The sequence below is a fragment of the Carlito syrichta genome, unplaced genomic scaffold (genome assembly GCF_000164805.1).
Source record: "Carlito syrichta isolate Samal-C Ts95f unplaced genomic scaffold, Tarsius_syrichta-2.0.1 Scaffold308112, whole genome shotgun sequence".
Lineage (NCBI taxonomy): Eukaryota > Metazoa > Chordata > Mammalia > Primates > Tarsiidae > Carlito > Carlito syrichta.
Genome location: NW_007252208.1, coordinates 233,325 through 254,712, shown reverse-complemented (window position 1 = coordinate 254,712; position 21,388 = coordinate 233,325). Strand labels below are relative to the sequence as shown.

At 46.2% G+C, this 21,388-nt stretch overlaps 2 protein-coding genes across 4 annotated transcripts in view; both read left to right on the top strand.

The window, feature by feature from the left end:
* The window catches only part of LOC103267353 (centromere protein S), a 20,191-nt gene extending 554 nt beyond the window's left edge, over positions 1 to 19,637 (top strand). Inside the window, exons 2-6 of one of the 3 annotated variants that reach the window (XR_002482363.1) lie at positions 3,609 to 3,732; positions 4,418 to 4,451; positions 9,604 to 9,670; positions 12,688 to 13,050; positions 16,367 to 16,723. Coding sequence is in view for 2 of the 3 variants with exons in the window: in XM_021716019.1 (XP_021571694.1) it covers positions 3,609 to 3,732; positions 4,418 to 4,451; positions 9,604 to 9,670; positions 12,688 to 12,828 (366 nt within the window). In the remaining variant the exon portion in view is untranslated. Of the gene's footprint in view, positions 1 to 3,608; positions 3,733 to 4,417; positions 4,452 to 9,603; positions 9,671 to 12,687; positions 13,124 to 16,366; positions 16,724 to 19,352 lie in introns of those variants that run through there. The other 2 variants (XM_021716019.1, XM_008064955.1) reach the window with 2 other exon arrangements.
* LOC103267354 (cortistatin-like) lies at positions 18,052 to 19,637 on the top strand. Its single transcript, XM_008064957.2, has 2 exons — positions 18,052 to 18,365; positions 19,353 to 19,637. Exons 1-2 carry the CDS (start codon positions 18,102 to 18,104, stop codon positions 19,569 to 19,571), a joined length of 483 nt encoding a protein of 160 aa, XP_008063148.1. The 5' UTR covers positions 18,052 to 18,101; the 3' UTR covers positions 19,572 to 19,637.
* Positions 19,638 to 21,388: the final 1,751 nt, after the last annotated feature.

Below are 21,388 nucleotides of genomic sequence, written 5' to 3'. Positions count from 1 at the left end.
CGCCCCTCGTCGCGCAGGGGCTTTGCGAGGGTGGATGTGGGCCCTGACGGAGAGCGTCCAGGTTCCGCACTCGGCGCGGTGCGCGGGCGGACCGGGGCCCTGCCGTGCCCGCCCCTGGGACCGACGCCGAGCCGGCCTCACGCACCCTGGCCCAGAGCCGGTCCCCAGACCTGGGGGGAAATCTCGGCTCCGCCACCTGGTGATGACGTTGGCTCTGGCTCAGACGCACTTCTTTTCGGAACGAGGATGGCCACCTCCGAGGCCGGCCGCGGTGGCTCACGCCTGTAATCCCAGTGCTTTGGGAGGCCGAGGCGGGAGGATCGCTTGAGGCCAGGAGTTCAAGAGCAGCCTGGGCAACGTAGCGAGATCCCGCCGGAGGCTGGGGGGAGAATAACCACCTGCCAGGCATCAGGACAGCCGCGGGTGTTTCGGTCCTTCCTTCAGTCAGCGTCAGGAATCTTGGGCGGCAGAGTCCTGAGAACACTGCGGTGCTGTGAGGAGCGAGACCGGAGGGCCGCTCCGGAGGACGAGCTGGAGATGTGGGCGTGTCCTCTCCCCCGAGTGTTAAATTTCAGCAACGGTCTGCCTGTCCCCTTTAATCTGAGACGTTCAGACCTTCAGGAAAGTTGCAAGAATAGTGCACTGAACACTCAGGTGCCCTTCACCTCAGTTCAACAGTCGTTAGCATTTTGCTATATTTACTCCCTTGCTTTTTAAAAAATTATTTGAGAATTAATTGGAGATATCTTGACACTTCACCTTTAAATTTTGTTTATAGCCGGGCTCTGTGGCTCAGCCTGTCATCCCGCGCCTTTGGGAGGCTGAGGTGAGTGGATTGCCTGAGCCCGCGGGTTCGAGACCCGCCTGGGCAACTTGGGGAGACCTCATCTCTACAATAAATCAAAAATTAGCCGGGCGTTGTAGTGCTCGCCTGTAGTTCCAGCTACTACTCAGAAGGCTGAGGTGGAAGGATCGCCGGAGCCCAACAGGTGGAGGATGTGGCCGGGAGCGGCCACTGCAGTCTGGGTGACAGAGTGATACCAACTCAAAAAAATATATATATATATTTTTGTTTATTTATTTTTGAGTTGGAGTCTCACTCTGTCACCCAGACTGGTGTGCAGTGGCGCTCTCCTGGCCACCACAGCCTCGACTTGCTGGGCTCTGGCGATCGTTCCACCTCAGCCTTCCAAGTAGCCAGAACTACAGGCGCGCACTACCCTGCCCGGCTAATTAAATTTTATTTTATTGTTTAAGACAGGGTCTTACTCTGTTGCCCAGGCTGGAGTGCAGCAGCACCATTCCTGCTCACTGCAGCCTCTGCCTCCTGTGTCTCAGCCTCCCCAGTAGCTGGGATTATGGGCTCTGCCATCACACCTGGCTGATTTTTAAAAATTTTTTTGTAGAGATGAGGTCTCATTATGTTGCCCAGGCTGGTCTCAAACCCCTGGTCTCAAGCGATTCTCCTACTTTGGTCTTCCAAAGTGCTGGAGATTATAGGCATGAGCCACCATGTCTGGTCCACCTTTAAATTTTAATACAGTATAGGTCTCCCAAGAGCAGGGGCATCCTCCTTTAACATCTCAATAAATTATCACACTCAAAAAGTTTAATATTGATCAAGTCCTATTATTGAATGAACAGTCCATATTCAAATGTCTGGCTGTCCTACAAATGTTTCTGTTTCCTATCTTTTCTCTCATCCGGGAACCAACCAAGGGTGGGACATGACACTCAGTAATCCTGTCTCTTTGGTCTTCTCTTTGGATTTCTTTCATGACATCAATGGTTCATTCGTGGCAGAGGTATAAGGAGGTAAACTTGAGAGCAGAGGCTGTTCTTTTCATTTTCCTGTTCTCAGCTCAGAACAGAGCATGGCTCTGAATAGGCTAAATGCTTATGATGACATGAGGCTGCAGAGATGAGCTGGGAAGTTTGCCACTCACTTGTGGTGAGCCTAGAAGGTCTCGCCAGTCATTCAATCAACCCTTCTTGGCACTAGGTAGACACAATGAATAAAATTGACAGGATCCTGCCCTTGAGGAGCTTAGAGTCTAGTGATTTAGCCTTTAAGTTCAGTGATGTCTGTAGCATTGAAGAAGGGACTTAACCCAACCCAGGAGGAAGGGAGATAGAAAAAACTTCTGGAGCCAACAGCATTCAGAAGGACCCATGTCCTGTACTCCCACCCCCACCCATACCTAAAAAAGACGACTTTGAGCCAGGCAGGAGGATTTCGCTTGAGCCCAGGATTTCTAGGCTGCAGTGTGCCATGACCACAACTGTGACTAGCCACTGCACTCCAGCCTGGGCAACCTAGTGAGACCCCAGTGATGTTGGAGGATCTTCATAAACTCCCAAGTTGATGAGTCTTTGCTCCTCCTTCCAGATGCCTCAACTTAACCTAGTCTCATGATGTCTGAATCTAAGGAAGATAGATTCCTTGCTCATCTGCCTGTCCTCTATCCCAGGGACCTGGACTTGTGTTTTTTTGGTAGTTCTTCCTCATCCTGCCTGTACGTAAACACTTACTGGTAGATTTTATGTTGACTTGGGTTCGGCTGACACCATGTCCAGTTCGACTTTCTTCAGCACAGTGACAGAACACATAGGGGCTCGACAGAAGTTTGCTGACACGTGACTGAGACCGCTACTTAGCTTGTTTTGCTTCTGCCTTGAGGTTCCTTTCAGTACTTTCTGCATGGGGAAGAGAAATGTTTTTCAGTAGCTGAAAGGACTGCAGAGGAGCAATGGCCCTCTGAGGTGGGCTGCCAGGCTCCACATCAGGAGAGTCAAGTGCACCCTCGCAAGCCTTTCCTGCCTTTGTCCTATACTTTTGTCCTTTGTGGCTTGCAGGCCTGGGGCTGCTGGGGACTTGCAGTAGAGGAATGGAATCTTTCTGTATTTACTTGATTAACCCTATTAAGGCTCACCCCTCTGTCTGGTTGTTCATTGTGTTCCCCAAACTTCTGGCATATGCCTGTGCTCAGGAGGTGCTCAGGCAGCTGTGGAGTCAGCTACACAGATGCTTGGCAAGTGCCAGTCTCTCTTCTCTTGCTGCTGACCTGCCATCATCATTTCTTGCCTTTACCGGACCTAAATCATAACCATTCACAAGGAAGTCATGTTTCTATAAGTCACACTCCAGAGGGTCTTGTTAATTTATTAGTGCACTTGAAAAGTCACTCAGCCATTATGGAAAGTGCTGAAGGAATTAAGGTGAGTAGACCCTCTCCTTGGTCTTACATTTTTTTTTTTGAGTTGGAGTCTCACTCTGTCGCCCAGACTGGAGTGCAGTGGCCACTCCCGGCCACCGCAGCCTCAACCTGCTGGGCTCCGGTGATCCTTCCACCTCAGTCTTCCGAGTAGCCAGAATTACAGGCACGTGCTACCACACGCGGCTAATTTTTTGATTTTATTGTACAGATGAGGTCTCGCCTGCCCAGGCGGGTCTCGAACCCACGGGCTCGGGCAATCCACTCACCTCAGCCTCCCAAAGGCGCGGGATTACAGGCTGAGCCACCGAGCCCGGCTGGTCTTACATTTTTAAGGTGGGAAAAGCTCTTATTTGTAACCTTACCCATGGAGTATTTTGCTTTTTCTCCCAGAGGTTAAAGGCAGCAGTTCACTACACTGTTGGTTGTCTTTGCGAGGAAGTTGCAGTGGACAAAGAGATGCAGTTCAGCAAACAAACCATCGCAGCCATCTCAGAGCTGACTTTTCGACAGTGCGGTATGAAGCCACGTTCTTTCACTGTCTGTCTGTAAATCCCAAAGGTTGATTTTGTTGGGGAGTTACGTGTGGATGGGAGTTGTGGTGTCTGACCAGCAGACAGAGAACACAGTCATCATTGTGTACTCTTCATGAAACACTTCTGTTCTTGCCTGTAAGATTTGGATATTTTATGGGAGGAACAATTTTTTTCCTATTACGCTAACACTGGGGCATTAACACTTTTATTGTGTTTTAAACTACCCTGATGGCTGGAACATTAGACATTAAATTTTTTATTTCAATGCCTTATAACATTTTTATATCACTCATAGTTTATTTGACAGCTGAACTTGTGGCATTGGTATTTGCTTGACTTCAGAGGAAATTAATGTCTTCACAAGCCCTAGCGGTAGAAGAATTGAAAGTTAAAGGATTGTTTCTAGCAACCCAAGGTGTAGTCACAATCAATGGAAGGCTTGTAATAAAGGGTGGAGGGTTCTGGAAGGACCAGGAGGTCATCATGAGTACAAAAACCAAAGGCTGTTATCGCATGGCGGGTTGCTGGAAGTGCCCTCTCGCCTCTGAAAGGGTTTGTGGTATTAGTCATTGTGCCGACTGTAGAAATCAAGTTTGTCCTTGTCTTCCTTCGGAAATAGATTGGAGGTAAGGATAGCTAAAGCGAATGTCTTTTTTTCTCTTTCAGAACATTTTGCCAAAGACCTTGAAATGTTTGCGAGGTGGGTAGAGAATTGATCATCTGATGCTGTGTCTGTTTACATTCTTTTGAGACTCCATCTGGCAGTGTATTTCAGGAGAGCTGGAGCTCTTCGTTTTTTGTGTGTTTTGTGGAGGCTCCTCTCTAATCAAGATTCTGCAAGACTGTAATGTGTGCATTAATCACGTCGATTCAGACTTGTTTGGGCAATTTTTGAAGTTTTCTGAGTATGTTTTGTTAAAGAACCCAAGTTATTCAGTTCCAGGCTAAAAAGGCATGAATACTGTCTCCAGGACTCTGAATGTGTGTGCTGTGCCAGTTTTCAAAATCGTGCCTTTGGGTGGTTCGATTGCTCAGGGTGTGAGGGTGCCGGCGGCCACCCCTCCGAGTGGGCTGCGCTGGTGATTGCTCGCAGGTGTGAGGATAATGACAGCCCAGGCTTTCATCTGCCACATTTGTTAGGAGACACACTCCTTGGAAAGTGGGTGACTTGCTTTCAGCTGGTAAAGCTTTGGCTTTTACAGGTGATTTATGCTCGTCTCTTCAATTAGTACCTCAGGTAATTGAAAACAATTGCCACGGATTGCTTTTATGAAGCAATTTGAATGACTAAGGCCTGAAAGGCTAAAACTTTCTCATTTGCTGCCACTTCTGATTCGGTGCCAGCCTCTCCCACACCCCACACTTTTCACCTTGCTCCTGTGAGCTCTTTGTTTCTCGCATGCATATTTTGAATGAATTAAAGCAGCAGGTTCTCAGAGGGCAGGCTCTAAATCTTTCCTGTTCTTGTATATATTAGTCCCTAAAACCCGCTTAGCATCTTCAGCGTGGCCAGAGGGGAAGAGATGGTCTTTGAGGATCGGATAGCTCATATGGCTTATTCATTGTTAATTCAGGCGGTTGCCCCTTATGTGGGCCCCTCTCCCCACAAAAAACATTTATGACTTTTCCTTGCTATTTTTGTTAGCCGTGGAAGAAGACAGTGAAACCTTTAAAATACTTTTGTAAAACTTCTGGAGACAAAAATGAAATTAGAAACATCTAGCATAGTAACACATTAAGTTTTCAGATATTTTGTGTTTTTTATAATTACATAAAAGGTTGATTTTCTTTCTTTCTTTTTTTTTGAGTCGGAGTCTCACTCTATCGCCCAGACTAGAGTGCAGTGGCACGCTCCCAGCCACCGTAGCCTCGACCTGCTGGGCTCTGGCGATCCTTCCGCCTCAGCCTTCCAAGTAGCTGGAACTACAGGCACGCGCTACCATGCCCGGCTAATTTTTTTTTTATTTATTATAGAGATGAGGTCTTGCCAAGTTACCCAGGTGGGTCTTGAACCCGCAGGCTCAGGCAGTCCACTCACCTCAGCCTCCCAGAGTGCGGGATTACAGACTGAGCCACCGAGCCCGGCTAGGTTGATTTTCTTTTGCTGGGTAATGGGGTAGAGGGAACTAGAGTGTCTGTGAGAGAGGTGGGGGGAGAGAGACAAAAAACTTAGACCGACCAGACTCGGTGGCTCTGCCTGTAATCCCACGCTTTAGGAGGCCGAGGTGAGTGAATTGCCTGAGCTTGTGGGTTCGAGACCCACCTGGGCATCTTGGTGAGACCTCATCTCTATAATAAATCAAAAAAAAAAATTAGCTGGGCATGGTAGCGCACACCTGTAGTTCCAGCTACTTGGAAGGCTGAGGCGGAAGGATCACCGGAGCCCAGCAGGTCGAAGCTGCGGTGGCCGGGAGCGGCCACTGCACTCCAGTCTGGGCGACAGAGTGAGACTCCAACTCGGAAAAAAAGAAAAAAGACTTAGACCATAAGCTTCACGAGGAAGGACATCATCTTTGACATGAAAGCGTTTGCAGAAGGACTGTCAAGTGCTGTGTTCTAAGCCTGTGACTACAGAGACTTTTTAGGCTGCAAGTGATGCCTCATCTTCAGCAGTACCCATGTGCGTGTCCAGCGCTCCTTGGACGTCCTGAGAACTGAGCGAGTGCAGAGCCCATGATGAGGCCCTCATGAGTGTAGGGCACAGCTAGAGGAAGATGCACTCCTTCTTTCTTGCACTATCCTCAAGTGCAGGTTTGACTCATCCTTTGTCTGAATTTTAGGTTCGTTTTCATGATATTCCAGTTTGCCTTTATGTGGAAAATTATTGTTTTGAGGTTTATTCCTAAATAAGATTGATATTCTCAAGTCAGCTTTGGTTATCCTGTGGCTTTGAGTTGTCCCTGTCACACTGTCTCTACTCCCAAGGCATGATTCCCCAAGTTTGAGAAATCTAAAATATGTGTTGTTTCAGGTCAATTATGTATTAAATAGTCTTTGTAGGCTGCCTGGAAACCTAACCTGTATTTGTAACATTGTTTCTAGGAGAAAGTGATTCTAAATAATCAAGTCACTGCCATCTTTGGAAAACCAGCTCCCAATTTAGGTTGTGAATTTCCTTTATTTATCCTTGAAATCGCTTGTCTCCTAACATTGTTAGTATGTTAAAGGTCAAACATTTTGAAGGAGATATTCTACAGTAAATAAATTCTAGGGACATTTGGGGATCATCTTTAAAACCTGTGTGCAATGCTGGGCGTGGTGGCTCAGGCCTGTAATACCAGCACTTTGGGAGGCCGAGGTGAGAGAATTGCCTGAGCTCAGGGATTTGAGACCAGCCTGGGCAAGTTGATGAGACCTCATCTCTACAATAAATAAAAAAATAAGCCAGGCGTGGTAGCACATGCCTGTAGTTCCAACTACTTGCAAGACTGAGGTGAAAGGATTGCCTTAGCCCAGCAGGTCAAGGCTGTGGTGGCCATGAGCTTGGCACCACACTCCAGCCTGAGCAACAGAGTGAGACTCCAACTCAAGGAAAAAAAAAACAAAACCTGTGTACAGCCTGGTGTCTTAAGCCTGTAATCCCAGCACTTTGGGAGACCAAGGTGAGGGGTTTGCCTCAGCCCACAAGTTCGAAACCAGCCTGGGCAACTTGGCAAGACCTTGTCTCTACAATTAAAAAAAAAAAAAAATTAGCAGGGCATGGTGGCATGTGCCTGTAGTTCCAGCTACTTGGAAGGCTGAGGCAGAAGGATCGCCTGAGCCCAGCAGGTTGAGGCTGCAGTGGCTGTGAGTGTGCCACTGCACTCCAGCCTGGGCAACAGAGTGAGACTCCAACTCAAAAACAAAACAAAACAAAAACCCTGTGTGCAAAGAGTGTTATATGAAAAATTGCTTTATTATTTTCCCTGGAGTAGGAGAGTCTCTGATGGGCAGTGGCTGCACAGAGCACACCTGCCCTTCAGCCTGGGAAAGTGTTGCCGGGTTCCCAGAGACCAGGCTGAGTGTTAGAGGAAACTGAGACTGTTGCTTCCTAAACACTTCCTTGGGAGTAGAGGCACTCACTCTGAAAACAGTTCAGTGTGCTTGCTCCTTTGACTGCACTTTAAGAAGAATGTCAGTACAGACAGAGCAGCCTGGCTGTGTGACTGAGACTGGGCCACATTGTGTCCATGGGCAGGCACTTAGTATTCCCTGCCCAGAACATCTGTGAACTGGCCTTACACTGTGTGGCTGCTGTTATGTTACCTTCTGTCTGACTTTGTTCCTTCTCTGCCCTGGTCCTTGCAGGCTGCTAATTACAGGTTATCTCATTGTCAGTCATGATGACACGCAATATTTGTACATTTAGCAGGATGTGAAGGATTAATTTGGCCAAATTATGGAGAATCATTTATGTGTGTGATTTTTCTTTTTTTTTTTTTGAGACAGAGTCTCACTTTGTCGCCCAAGCTGGAGTGCAGTGGCATGCTCACAGCCACTGACCTACCTGTTGGTCTCAGGTGATCCTTCTGCCTCAGCCCTCCAAGTAGCTGGAACTACAGGTGCATGACACCACGCCCTGCTAATTTTGCAATTTATTGTAGAGACGAGGTCTCACCAAGTTGCCCAGGCTGGTGTCAAACCCCTGGACTCAGGCAATCCTCTCACCTCAGCCTCCCAAAGTGCTGGATTACAGGCTTGAGCCACCATGCCCGGCCAACTTTTCTTTAAGTCAGCAGGTATTCAGTGAGGACTCACTATGTGTGCTGGCCTCTTTGCTAGATATGAAGGATACAGAGATTCCTACTTATTCCTGCTTGCAAAGTTCCACTTATTTGATGGGACAGTTAGATGACAAGAAAGGGTGTATTCAGAGTAAGAAATTCCTGAATAGAGTTTATGATCTCAAATTGTCTTTCTTTTTTGAGTTGGAGTCTCGCTCTATCGCCCAAACTGGAGTGCAGTGGCATGCTCCCAGCCACTGCAGCCTTGACTTGCTGGGCTCCGGTGATCCTTCTGTCTCAGCCTTCCTAGTAGCTGGAACTACAAGCGTGTGCTACCACCCCCGCGCCTGTAGTTCCAGCTACTTGGAAGGCTGAGACGAGGTCTTGCCAAATTTCCCCGCGCTGGTCTCAAACCCGTGGGCTCAGGCAATCCATTCGCCTCGGCCTCCCAAAGTGCTGGGATTATAGACTGAGCCACCGAGCCCGACCACCACATTGTCTTTCATAGCAAAGAGAAGAGGACTTGGCATGAGAATTGGAGTCAAACAATACACAGTTGTGAGCAATACACAGACTCCAGTTTAAAGAACGTTCTTTGTTCTACCTGGGATGTTGGGAAGGAACACACTGACTACTTGTTGGGAAATGGGGCTTTTTCTTGTAAGTCAGCCCTTGGTGAAGAGCTTCAGGATCTTAGCCTAAGTAAAGCCATGCTTTGGGGAGATGAACTTTGCTCTTCTGTTTAATGTTTGTTTAAGCAGAGGCATTGCTATATTGTGAGGTTCATTTTCTCTACACTGAAATTGTGCTTGCTTTTTCTGTGGTGTTCCCTGTGACCAAGCAAGTCGCTTTTGGAAGGGCGTCAACTTCTCAGGCTCCTTTCTGTGTTCTTTTTCATCAAACACTCTTGGTCCCCAGGCAAAGGTGGACAGATGGGCTTCTGCTGTTTCTTGCTCTCTTTACTTAATTGGGGTCTTGCCTAGTAACTTCACTCATTTTTGTGTCACTGTTGCTTAATGACCTTTATCAAAACAGATGGGCTACTTAGTGATCCTTGCTATTTTGAAGTCTGACCGTGAACTCTTGTGTTTCATCAAAACTTTAAATACTACCACACACTTTGGTGACTTGTTTCTGCCCTCTCTACAGACATGCGAAAAGAAGCACAATTAACACTGAAGATGTGAAGCTCTTAGCCAGGAGGAGTAATTCACTGGTGAGAGATGAATTTCTTTCTTCACTCCCCTTTCCCATCAGAATACATTATTCCCAATTAATCACTTGAAGCCATGAAGTTATTCCCCAGGGCACCTTGCATTAAAAACTAGAGATGGTTGAACCATTCAGACCTGCCTGTAATTTATAGTCTTTCTTTCATTATGATGGATCTTGCTAAGCCAATTTGAAATTTTCTAATCAGCACTCTGGATTTTATAATTTGCCTTTTTTGTAATATCTCAAAACTTTGGTCGCATGTTTCATTTAAACATGATATCAGAGACAGGCTAGAGTCTGTGAGGATAGTTTTGTTATGGTGATCTCAGTTCTCCTGATGGCCCAGGTATGGAAGGAGTATCTGTATGGCTGGATACGCAGAAAGCATGTTTTCCACCTTAGAAATCCTCTTGCCCGAGTCCTCATTCTTTAGGTGAAGACACTGGCACCCAGAGGTGGTGTGATCATACAGGCCAGGGGCTTTGACCAGTGGCAGATCCAGGACACTGGGGAGGGCTCCTGACTGCATCTAATGCTAGAAGTTGAAACACTTGTTGGCTGGGCTCGGTGGATCAGCCTGTAATCCTGCACTTTGGGAGGCTGATGTGAATAGATTGTTTGATCCCGCAGGTTTGAGACCCACCTGGGCAACTTGGTGAGACCTCATCTCTACAATAAATCAAAAAACTAGCCGGGTGTGGTGGCGTGTGCCTGTGGTTCCAGCTACTTGGAAGGCTGAGGCAGAAGGATCGCCAGAGCCCAGCAGGTCCACTCCTGGCCACTGCACTCCAGTCTGGGCGACAGAGTGAGACTCCAACTCAAAAAAACCCCAAAAAACAAAAAAAACCCACTTGTCGGCTCTGCCTGTAATGTGGGCTCCACAGGGGCACAGGCTTCATCTCTTTGTTCTTTGCTCTGTGTTGCCCAAAATAGTGCCTGGGGCACAGGAGGGGATCAGTAAACAGCTGTTGAATGAATGAATTTGTGCAGCACTTTCCAGTGTACTGGGGCTTTTGTAGATACTATTTTATATATATTATTCAATCTTCATCGCTACCCTACATGTTTTTTTGGTTTTGGTTTTTTTTTTTTAGTTGGGGCCTCACTCTGTCACCCAGGCTAGAGTACAGTGGCATGATCATGGCTCACTGCAGCCTCCACCTCCTGGACTCAGGCAGTCCTTTGCCTCAGCCTCCCAGGTAACTGAGACTACAGGTATGTGCCATCATGCCTAATTTTTTTTTTTTTGAGTCAGAGTTTCACTCTGTCACCTAGGCTGGAGTGCAGTGGCATGCTCATGGCCACTGCAGCCTCGACTTACTGGGTTCAGGTGATCCTTCCACCTCAGCCTTCCAAGTAGCTGGAACCACAGGCATGCATCACCACGCCTAGCTAATTTTTTGATTTATTGTAGAGATGAGGTCTCGCCATGTTGCCCAGGCTGGTCTCAGACTCCATGGGCTCAGGCAATCCTCTCACCTCAGCCTCCCAAAGTGCTGGGATTTCAGGTGTGAGCTACCGTGCCTGGCTGCCTGGCTAATTTTTAAAATTTTTTGTAGAGACAAGGTCTCGCTATGTTGGTCTCAAACTCTTGGGCTCAAGCAGTCCTCTCACCTTAGCCTCCCAATGTGCTAGAATTACAGGCATTAGCCACCATGCCTGGCGCCTATATGGTTTTTAATAATATAATAGATCAGCTCCATTTTACAGGCTTGGCAACTGAAGTTAAGCTACTTCCCCAAGTGAAACAGGAAGCTTTGTGGTGGATAGCTAAGCCTCTGACCCCAAACCCAGTGCTGTTTCCAACATGTTCTTTTCTGCTCTCCTCTCCTAATATAACCAAGGTTATGGGTGATATGATTCTTAAGTAAAACAGCTAAGGGATTTTGCTGAAATAAGTGATTAGCTAAGATAGCTTGGTGATTCTGTGTATTAGTGGAAAAGCATTCCTCTTCATTTGTGTGCAGGGTCATAATTGGTTTTTGGTCTGTTTCAGTGAACAGTTGCTATCTTTTGTAAAGGAATGATCAGTTTAACTCATCTTAGAATGTCAATTCAGAAGTCATCTGCTTATTGTATGTTGGTTTACTTCAGAATATTGTTTTATGTTGGACTCTTAATTTTTTTGCTCTAATAGAACCTCATTACTGAAGAGTGCAGCTACATGTGTGCATTTGACCAAGTCCTCTGTGAGGGCAGGGCCTTGTTTTGTCTCCCCAGTACCTAGTACATAGTAATTGCTCAGCAAATTTTAGTTTGATAAATTTAGGGGAATGTTAATTATACTTGTGCTTTGTAAAGTATATTTGTGATTGGCATGCTTTCTACAAGCTTCAAAACTTTAATTCTTTTGATTGCTCAAGGAACCCTTACATTGAAGTACACTGCTTGGAAGGTATGTGACTAGCAGTGAGTTGATTTTTGGAGTTGATTCCCCTTTCTAGAAAAATTTTTTGTTTGTTTTTGAGTCAGGGTTTTTCACTCTGTTGCCCAGGCTGGGGTGCAGTGGCATGATCAGGATGATCATGGCTCACAACTGCCTCGACCTCCTGGGCTCAGGCGATCCTTTTCTGTAGAGATGAGGTTTTGCAATGCTGCCCAGGCTGGTCTCAAACTCCTGGACTCTGCACTCCAGTCTGGGTGACAGAGTGAGATTCCAACTCAAAAAAAAAATGGGCTGGGCTCGGTGGCTCAGCCTGTAATCCTGCGCCTTTGAGAGGCTGAGGTGAGTGGATTGCCTGAGCCCGTGGGTTCGAGACCCGCTTGAGCAGCGAGACCTCATCTCTACAATAAATCAAAAAATCAGCCGGGCGTGGTAGCGCATGCCTGTAGTTCCGGCTACTTGGAAGGCTGAGGCGGAAGGATCACCGGAGCCCAGCAAATTGAGGCTGTGGTGGCCGGGAGTGGCCACTGCACTCCAGTCTGGGCGACAGAGTGAGACTCCAACTCAAAAACGAAAACAAAAACAAAAGGTTTACAATAAGATATAGATACAGTTTTGTTTTGTTTTTTTTCCAGCTAAAATATATCACAGAGAAAAGTGAAGAGATTGCTCAGGTTAACCTAGAACGAAAGGCACAGAAGAAAAAGAAGTTAGAGGATGGAAACAAAACTTCAAGGGAGCCAGCAGAGGCTGAAGTAGAGGAAAGTGAGGATTAAACACCCTCGCTGCTTGGAAGATGCAGCCTGCAGCAGGTAGAGCCCTCTGGAAATGTATATTGCCACCGAGGGAATTTTGAAGGAATGCGAAGATGGAAAAAAAAAAAGCTCAGCGGTGTTTTGTGTTGTATCCCCAAGTCACTAGCTACAAAAACTCATTTAAAAGAGAACTGGAAACTCTCAAATAAAATACTTCATGTCTCCCTCAAGCATATAAAGAAGGTGTGTGTTTGAAGCATATGAATCAGAAATTATATCTATTGCAGTTAATAAAACTGTGTTAGCAATTATTAAACATGGTCAACTTTTTCAAGCGGAAATCAGGTATTCATTCTTTGATGTAATTTTCTAGGCTAAACAATAATGTCTGAAAGATGAATAAGGCTATGTTTATTTAGTTCTTCTTACTACTAATCAGTTTTGTTTTTAAAGATGTCACCTGTGGTCACCAGGCAAAAGGGCATATGTTTGAGAATGGTCTTTATTTTTCTTTTATAAAAGGACAGCCTTTTATTTTTATTTTTTTGAGTCAGAGTCTCACTCTGTTGCTCAGGCTGGAGTGCAGTGGCACGCTCACAGCCACTGCAGCCTTGACCTGCTGGGCTCAGGCCATCCTTCTACCTCAGCCTTCTGAGTAGCTGGAACTACAGGCATGTGCCACCACGCCTAGCTAATTCTTTGATTTATTGTAGAGACGAGGTCTCACCAAGTTTCCCAGGCTGGACTTGAACCCCTGGGCTCAGACAGTCCCCTTGCCTCTGCCTCCCAAAGCACTGGGATTACAGGGCAGAAGTTTTGCTTGAAGGGAGCATCTGATACTGCTGCCCAAGAGCCCCTTGGTATGTTGTCTGTTTCCATTGGTGAGAGAGGATGCTCCCAAGAGCGCCAGTTCTCCTGTCGTCTCATGTCTTGAGGGTTTCTTGGTGGTCCAGTTATACCCTCCCCCATGGGGCCGTGGGGTAAAGGAAAGGGTAGGCATTTACAGAGCCATCTATGTGCCAGGCATAGCACTGGGTGCTCCATTTATTGCCTCCCTGATCTCCACAACTTTGTCAGGGTAGGTCTGACTCTCCCCATTTTCCTGATGAAGCTTGATGAGGTTAACCATCTGCCCAGGATCACTGGACTACTGGTCAGTAGAGACAGTATTCACATTCAGGATGCGTACTCTAGAGTGGGTGACAGAGAAGGGCATTTGGATAAAATTTATACCATCTGTGCCCAGATATGATCACAGCACCCTGAGGCCTGACTCTCAAAGGGCAGTGCTAAGCTGTGATCATAGTCAAGCCCTAAATTCAAGCTACTTGGTTTCAGGTCTGCAGAGAACTAATCGTTTGGTCTCATTTATATTCATATATATATGAAATTTATTTGTTTTTTGAGTTGGGGTCTTACTCTGTTGCCCAGCCTGGAGTGCAGTGGCACAAATTTGGATTGCTACAGCCTTGACTTCCTGAACTCAGTCCTTCTTTCTCAGCCTTTTGAGTAGCCGGGACTGCCTACATGTGTGCACAACCACACCAACTAATTTTTATTTTTTATAGAGACAAGGCCTAGCTATTTCGCCCAGGCCTGCCTTGAACTCCTCCTGGACTTAAGTGGTCCTCCTGCGTTGGCCTCCCAAAATGCTGAGATTACAGGTGTGAGCCACCACGCTCAGCCTTGATCTAATATATTAATTATAATATCTGTGTGTCACATCAGTGAAAGAAAAGCAAATCATAAAGCCTTCCATCCTCATCATACATTCAGCCAAAGACCCATATGTTAGCAATTTCATTTTTGGATAAGCTTTCTTTAAATTCCTTATTAGCTGGGCGCAGTAGCTGGTGCCTATAACCCTAGCCACTTGGGAGTCTAAGGCAGGAGAATCGCTCTAGCCTGGGTGACATAGCAAGACCCTGTCTCTAGAATGAATGAATGAATAAATCTATAAATAAATGCAACTTCTCCTCAAGAAAAGTTTAGGGAATAGACACCATAGACTTGCCAAGGCTGAAGGAGCTAGATTTGCATCTTGGGCTTACAGCTGTAGCAGCTGTGTGACTTTCTGAAACTTAGTGCTTTTATCAGTGAAATAGGGTTAAATATGAGGTTGTATGGGACGATAAAAGGAAATGAGTAGAACTGTTATAACACGTTACTTTATAGATTCTTGTAGCTCCCAAGTTTCAGTCTATGCATGACTTGAAATGGTGGGACTGTGTATTCTGTGGGCATCCTGTCTGATAGGGTTGTAGAGGGACTTCCTAATTGGCATGGGTATTTTGATGTAGAAGTGTTCTAGCCAGATGAGAAAACTGACTTAATATTCATGTAGTACTTCTGGCTTATTTGGCATACTTAGCACCACCTGTGTATATTCCTAGGTATGTTCTTATAAGACATTTTTTTCAGGGATTACAGCACAGGGATGGTCAGACTTTGTAAGAAACGTCTTTGTAAGCTGACTCCAATCTCCATATTCTCGTGAGCTCCCCCACACATCCCAGTTAGGGTTTAGTTTACTCTGCATGTCCAATGCCATGTCCGTCATCCTTGATAATCCCTTCTTTGGTGACAGGTGGCAGAAAGGTCTTCTAGAGGCTTTTCTTATGGGCATGCTTCCTCAGAGTCCTGGAAGTACCTCTGAACCTTCACTAGACCTGCAGATGACTAACCATATAAAGAAGTGAATGTCTTTGAAATAAATGTGGTCTAGTAACACAGTTAGGGTAACTTACATTTAAAATATTTACCCTCCTGCTTACCACAATTCCTCAAAAAGCTTGAAATTAAAGATCCTTGTTGCTGACCTTAACTGGATCCAGGGAGGTTTCAGAGGATCTCCTGTACACAGCCATGGCTGGAATACATGGGGAGAGGTGATATATATATCTATTATATATATATAAAATACAGCTGATCTCTTCAAAATCCAGATGTCCAGGACAGGTTAACTGGGGCACGCTTATTCCCTTCATTGAATTGTGGAATCTACAATGAACTCAGAGGTCATTGAATGTCATCTCCCTACTATTCTACAGCATTCCTAACATATGCTTCCCCGGCTCTTGAACTCTACCGGGGACAGAGAGCCCTTGCCATTATTGGACACTGACTGTTACAAGAAAAGTCTTGGCCGGGTGTGGTGGCTCACACTTGTAATCCCAGCACTTTGGGAGGCTTAGGTGGGAGGATTGCTTGATGCCAAGAGTTTGAGACCAGCCTGGTCAGCAAAGCAAGGTTCCGTCTCTACCAAAAAAAAAAAGAAAAGAAAGAAAGAAAAATTAGTGAGGTGTGCTGATATGCATTTGTAGTCCCGGCTACTTAGGAGGCTAAGGTGGGAGGATCACTTGAGCCCAGGAGCTCGAGGCTACATGCCACTGTGCATTTGCAACAGAGTGAGACCCTGTCTCAAAAAAAGAAAAGGCTTTTACCTTCTAGCTTCTGTCTAGGTCCTAGTTCTGCCTTTTAGGATAAGCAATCTTTATTTTTCAAAATAGTTCAGTATTGTGTTCCTATTAATTCAAGTTCCCATTATTTGTCTTTCCAGGGATCTCATCTGGTCCTCACAGCAACTCTTAGGAGGCAGGTGGTAGGTAGTTTTTTAAGTCCTCATTTTATGGAAGAGGAACCGAGACTTTAGTCTAGAGTCCTCACTAGATATGTTGCCACCTTCTCAAAACAGTCTGTCAAGTCTCTTGAAGCCACCCCACTTATTATCCCATGAAAATGTCCTTTTTTGTCATCTGTATGTTTGCACACTCTTCCTTCTAGGGTGCAACAGCTCTGTCAGGGTGTGGGTGGCATGGGTCTTTTGTATAAATGCAAGTTCTGTGCATAGTGGGTGCTCAGAATGTTTAATGAAAAAATCATTAAATAAAATCAGCAAAATACACCAAGGATATAAGAAGCTGACTGAGCTGCTGTGAATTTCTCACCTGCAAGACTACCTCAAAGCTTTGCTATTTGTGTGTATTATTTTAAGCAAATAGAAACATGATTTTCGTACAGAAATAAAGGACATCTTAGCAGTGGATCACTCCACTAAAAAGGGGGGAAAAAAGGGTAAAGGAACTTACAGTGTGTGAATCACAGGTTGTCAGACCATGCTAATCTTACCTAGAACCTTACCATAATCAGGCAAAAAGACTGACATGAAATTCAAGACTGTAGTTTCTCTCATGAAGAGGTGTCAGCCAGGACTTTGGCAAACAGGAAAAAAATGTGTTCAACTCTGGAAAGAGCCATCAGTGCGTAGACTGCATTATTTCAGTGTTGAGTCTTGTCTTGGATGCTGGTCATCTTTAGTGCGTTTGGTTGTATGTTCACATTTCACTAGCTGCCTCAGTTGGGCGAAGGGGTCTGTGCATTTGTCTTTGTGATTTGGAAACTAGGACCTGTGAGGAACAGCCAGCAGGTGGCACAGAGAATTCCCTGTTCTGCCCTCCATCAGTGACACCATCCTTGGGAAAAGCGTGTGCCTTGGGAGCTGTCCGAGGCAGGATAGGGCACTGCCTCTCAACCTATGACCGTGACCTGCAGTAACATACATCTTACACCTGACACACACAGTGGGAAACGTGATTTATCCTTACTACATGTGATGCACTCGAACATCTGTTTCCCTCAAAAAGAAAAGAAAAGTGCTGGTCTATGACCCAAGCAGGGGGTTAGTCCCAGTATGGAAAACACTGGCCTAGAGCCCGGCTGCTCCAGGGCCACCATCACCTGGGACCTTGTTGGAAAAACCGATTTCGGCTCCTCCCTGCACCCCCCCCATCAGAATCTGTACCCGTGGCAATCTGTGTACACTTCACAGCTTGAGAAGGCCTGGCCTACAGGATGGCTGGGCTGAGGCAGGGTGGGGGCGCTGCCTCATGGGTCCTCCTTGCCCGCCATTTGGCGAAACCTGTGGATGCTGTCAGAGCGTCTCTGAGTCCACACCACTTCCTTGCTTCTTCTGCCGTAGGAGATTGTCATACTTTTATATGGGCACAATTTCACATTTAAGCTCCTTATCCAAAGTTAATTTTATATTATGCTAAATCACTTGTTTTTGTTCTCATGGCTTCCTGCTTGCTATAGACATAATTACAAGGAAGTAGAACTTCTTCAGAACAAGCGCACATGTATTCCAAAATAAGAACAGATTCACTCTAAATGCAGGAAAAGACCTGAGGCTTTAATTAAGGGGTTAGGTCCAATCCCCGAACGCTTTTGTGGGCACTGATTGCTCAGACTTATGCGTCACTGCATGTGAGGAAAGAGGGGTATGGGCTTTAGTCATGGAGAGGCACACACACACACACAAAAAAAACAGCTGGAGGCTGAGCTTAAAATACGGGCTGGTTGCAAAGAAGAGACCCAAATCCACAAAGCATAGATTTCGGGGCTGCCAGGAAGAACAGCAGCAGGGCAGGAGAGAAGTGCCAGCAGCCTGCAGGATGCCACTGCCTCCCGGCCTCCTTCTGCTGCTGCTCTCGGGGGCCACAGCCATGGCCACCACTGCCCTGACCCTGGACGACGGCCCCACGGGCCAAGCCAGCGAGGTGAGTACAGTTCCCACTGTTTTGCTGGTATTCCTGGCCGTGCCTGTGGAGTCACCATTAGATAATGGTGAAGGTGTGTGCGCGTGTGCTGCTATTCACAAGTGGGACAGGACACAGGGCTGAACCAGGTAGTGTCCTCAGCTGACCCGTGGGACTGTGGTGTTGCATTCAAACCACTGGCTCTTAATTATCTTCACTTGGCCCAACCTTATGGAGTTGGTCAGAAACCTCTGCAGCTCCTGCCAGTGCTCCACCTGCTAGCCTGTGAAATGTGAAGTGACTGTACCAGTCTATTGTGGTGCAGTCATGGAGCTGTGACGGCTGCCTGTATTAGTCACATGGACTTCCAGAGCCTTAATTTATATATACAGCACAGGCTGTCACTGGCTCAGACTCACTGACATCGTTATATTTTCACTTGTGAAAATTTGTAACTTCACGAGGCGATTGATTTTTCTTTTTTCCATTTTGAAAAAGTTCCAAGAAAGAGTACATAAAGTTGACCATTAAAAGTGAATTTTTCTCTGAAATTACCCTATGAGTTGCAGACAGGTCATTTATCATCAGATGACTCCCCCAGCTTTCTAAGGAATTGGAAAGACCAGAATATAACTCAATACGCTCTGTCTCAAAGAGCAGCTCATGGATGCTCAGGAGCATGTCCAAAGAGGAAAAACAAGCTGAGTCAACCTGGTCCACCCCAGGGCTTCTTAGCTGCCAGTCATGTGGGGGAAAATGGGAGATTTCCTGACCTCTTCTACTGAAGACCTCAGCAAAGATAACGGGGCAAGACCAGTCATTTCTTTTCCTTGACTGAAAATGATTAACTTTTCCTTTTCTATAATTAAAGCAGTTTCTTTAGGTATTCTCCCAACTTTTTCATCCTTTACATGCAAATGGATTGTTATGGAGCATCTTTTTTCCTTCTTAACGTGTGTCTCTTAATGCTGGCTGAGGCTGATTGTTGATTTCTCTTTTCTTGAAAAGCGTATGCAGGAAGCGGCAGAAATAAAGCAAAGCAGCCTCTTGACTTTCCTTGCCTGGTGGTTCGAGTGGACCTCCCAGGCCAGTGCGGGGCCACTCCCAGGAGGGGAAGCCAGGGAGGTGTCCAAGCGGCCAGAAGGCCCGCCCCTCCAACAGTCCACACGCCAGGATAGAACACCCTGCAAGAACTTCTTCTGGAAGACCTTCTCCTCCTGCAAGTAAAGCCCCACCCTGATTACTCATGCAAATAGTGTAATGATGGACTTGAATAAAATGTATTAAGCACTACTCTTTCCTCTTTTTTTTTTTGAGTTGGAGTCTCACTCTTGTTACCCAGGCCTCGACCTGCTGGACTTAGGCAATCCTTCCGGAACTACAGATGCACACCACCATGTCCAGCTAGTTTTTGTGATTTATTGTAGAGACAAGGTCTCACCAGGTTGCCCAGGCTGGTCTCGAGCCCCCAGGCTCAGGTAATCCTCTCGCCTTGGCCTCCCAGAGTGCTGGGATTACAGGCTGAGGCACTGCGCCCGCCGATCTTTCCACTTTCGGTAGTTTCTTCTCCTTCCCAAGTCACTTGAAAAACATTTTAAGTTTGAATTCCAATAAATTCCAAAGACACCTAATACTGACACATGTCTCCAGTAATTTGGAACCCAAAGTGAAGATTTTTGTGGTTTTGCCAGACTACTCAATGCAGCCTCTGGGCTCTCCTTCTGACCTTCATGATGGACTTGTTATGTCTTTGATTTAAAAAAGCTGAAGTTAACATAATTAAGTTTTCAGAATAACATTTCAGTTTGTTTTGATATGAATTGTCCAATTAAAAAAATATTTCCCTCACATGAAAAGCAAATTTTTAACATTGTGCTCAAAGAGCAAAATGATTAGTCCTCATGTTTTAGCTGAAATTAATTTTAAAACAAATGTTATGCTATTAAAGAAACAGCATGCTGACATGCTTATAAAAGTTATCTTCGAGCTTGCTGATATATACCAGTTTTAATTAGCAACTTAATATTTGTTAAAATTCCTTTCATGGATTCTAGTTTAGGTTTCCTTGGTGAGGAATGAAGTCTCCTTACAGTATTCTTTTTTTTTTTTTGAGTTGGAGTCTCACTCTGTCGCCCAGACTGGAGTGCAGTGGCCGCTCCCGGCCACCGCAGCCTCGACCTGCTGGGCTCCGGCGATCCTTCCACCTCAGCCTTCCGAGTAGCCGGAATTACAGGCATGCGCTACCACGCCCAGCTGATTTTTTGATTTATTGTAGAGATGAGGTCTCGCCTGCCCAGGCGGGTCTCGAACGCGCGGGCTCAGGCAATCTACTCTCCTCAGCCTCCCAAAAGCACGGGATTACAGGCTGAGCCACCGAGCCTGGCTCCTTACAGTATTCTTTCAAACCAGATGCAGTGAACCCTGCTGCCACCCAGCTTGTGGCCTGCTCACCTTAACTCCTAACACAAGGACCCCAGTCTCAGTATCTGGACTTCAATCAGTGACAGATGGACATGCACTGTGTGTATAATTGTCATTCTAATTTCCTCATGCCACAGAAATTTCCAGTGAATAATGACTAACTGAGGGGCAAGTCCATGCTCTGTGCTGTGGTGTAGAGTAACTACTGAGTCCCAAATTGGGATATGATTCTGCTCAAATGATGATAGAAGCCAGGTGTGGTGGCTCACACCTGTAATCCCAGCACTCTGGGAAGCAGAGGCGAAAGGACTGCCTGAGCCCAGGGGTTCAAGACCAGCCTGGACAACTTGGCAAGACCTCAGCTCTACAATAAATAAAAAAATGAGTCGGGCATGGTGGTGCATGTCTGTAGTTCCAGCTACTTGGAAGGTTGAAGCGGAAGGATCACCTGAGCCCAGCAGGTTGAGGCTGCAGTGACCGTGAGTATGCCACTGCACTCTAGCCTGGGCAAGAGTGAGACTCTTACTTAAAAAAAAAAAATTTTTTTTCAGAGACATGCTCTTGCTATACATGTCCAGAGTTGCTGGGATTACAGGCATGAGCCACCATGCCCAGTGTAGATG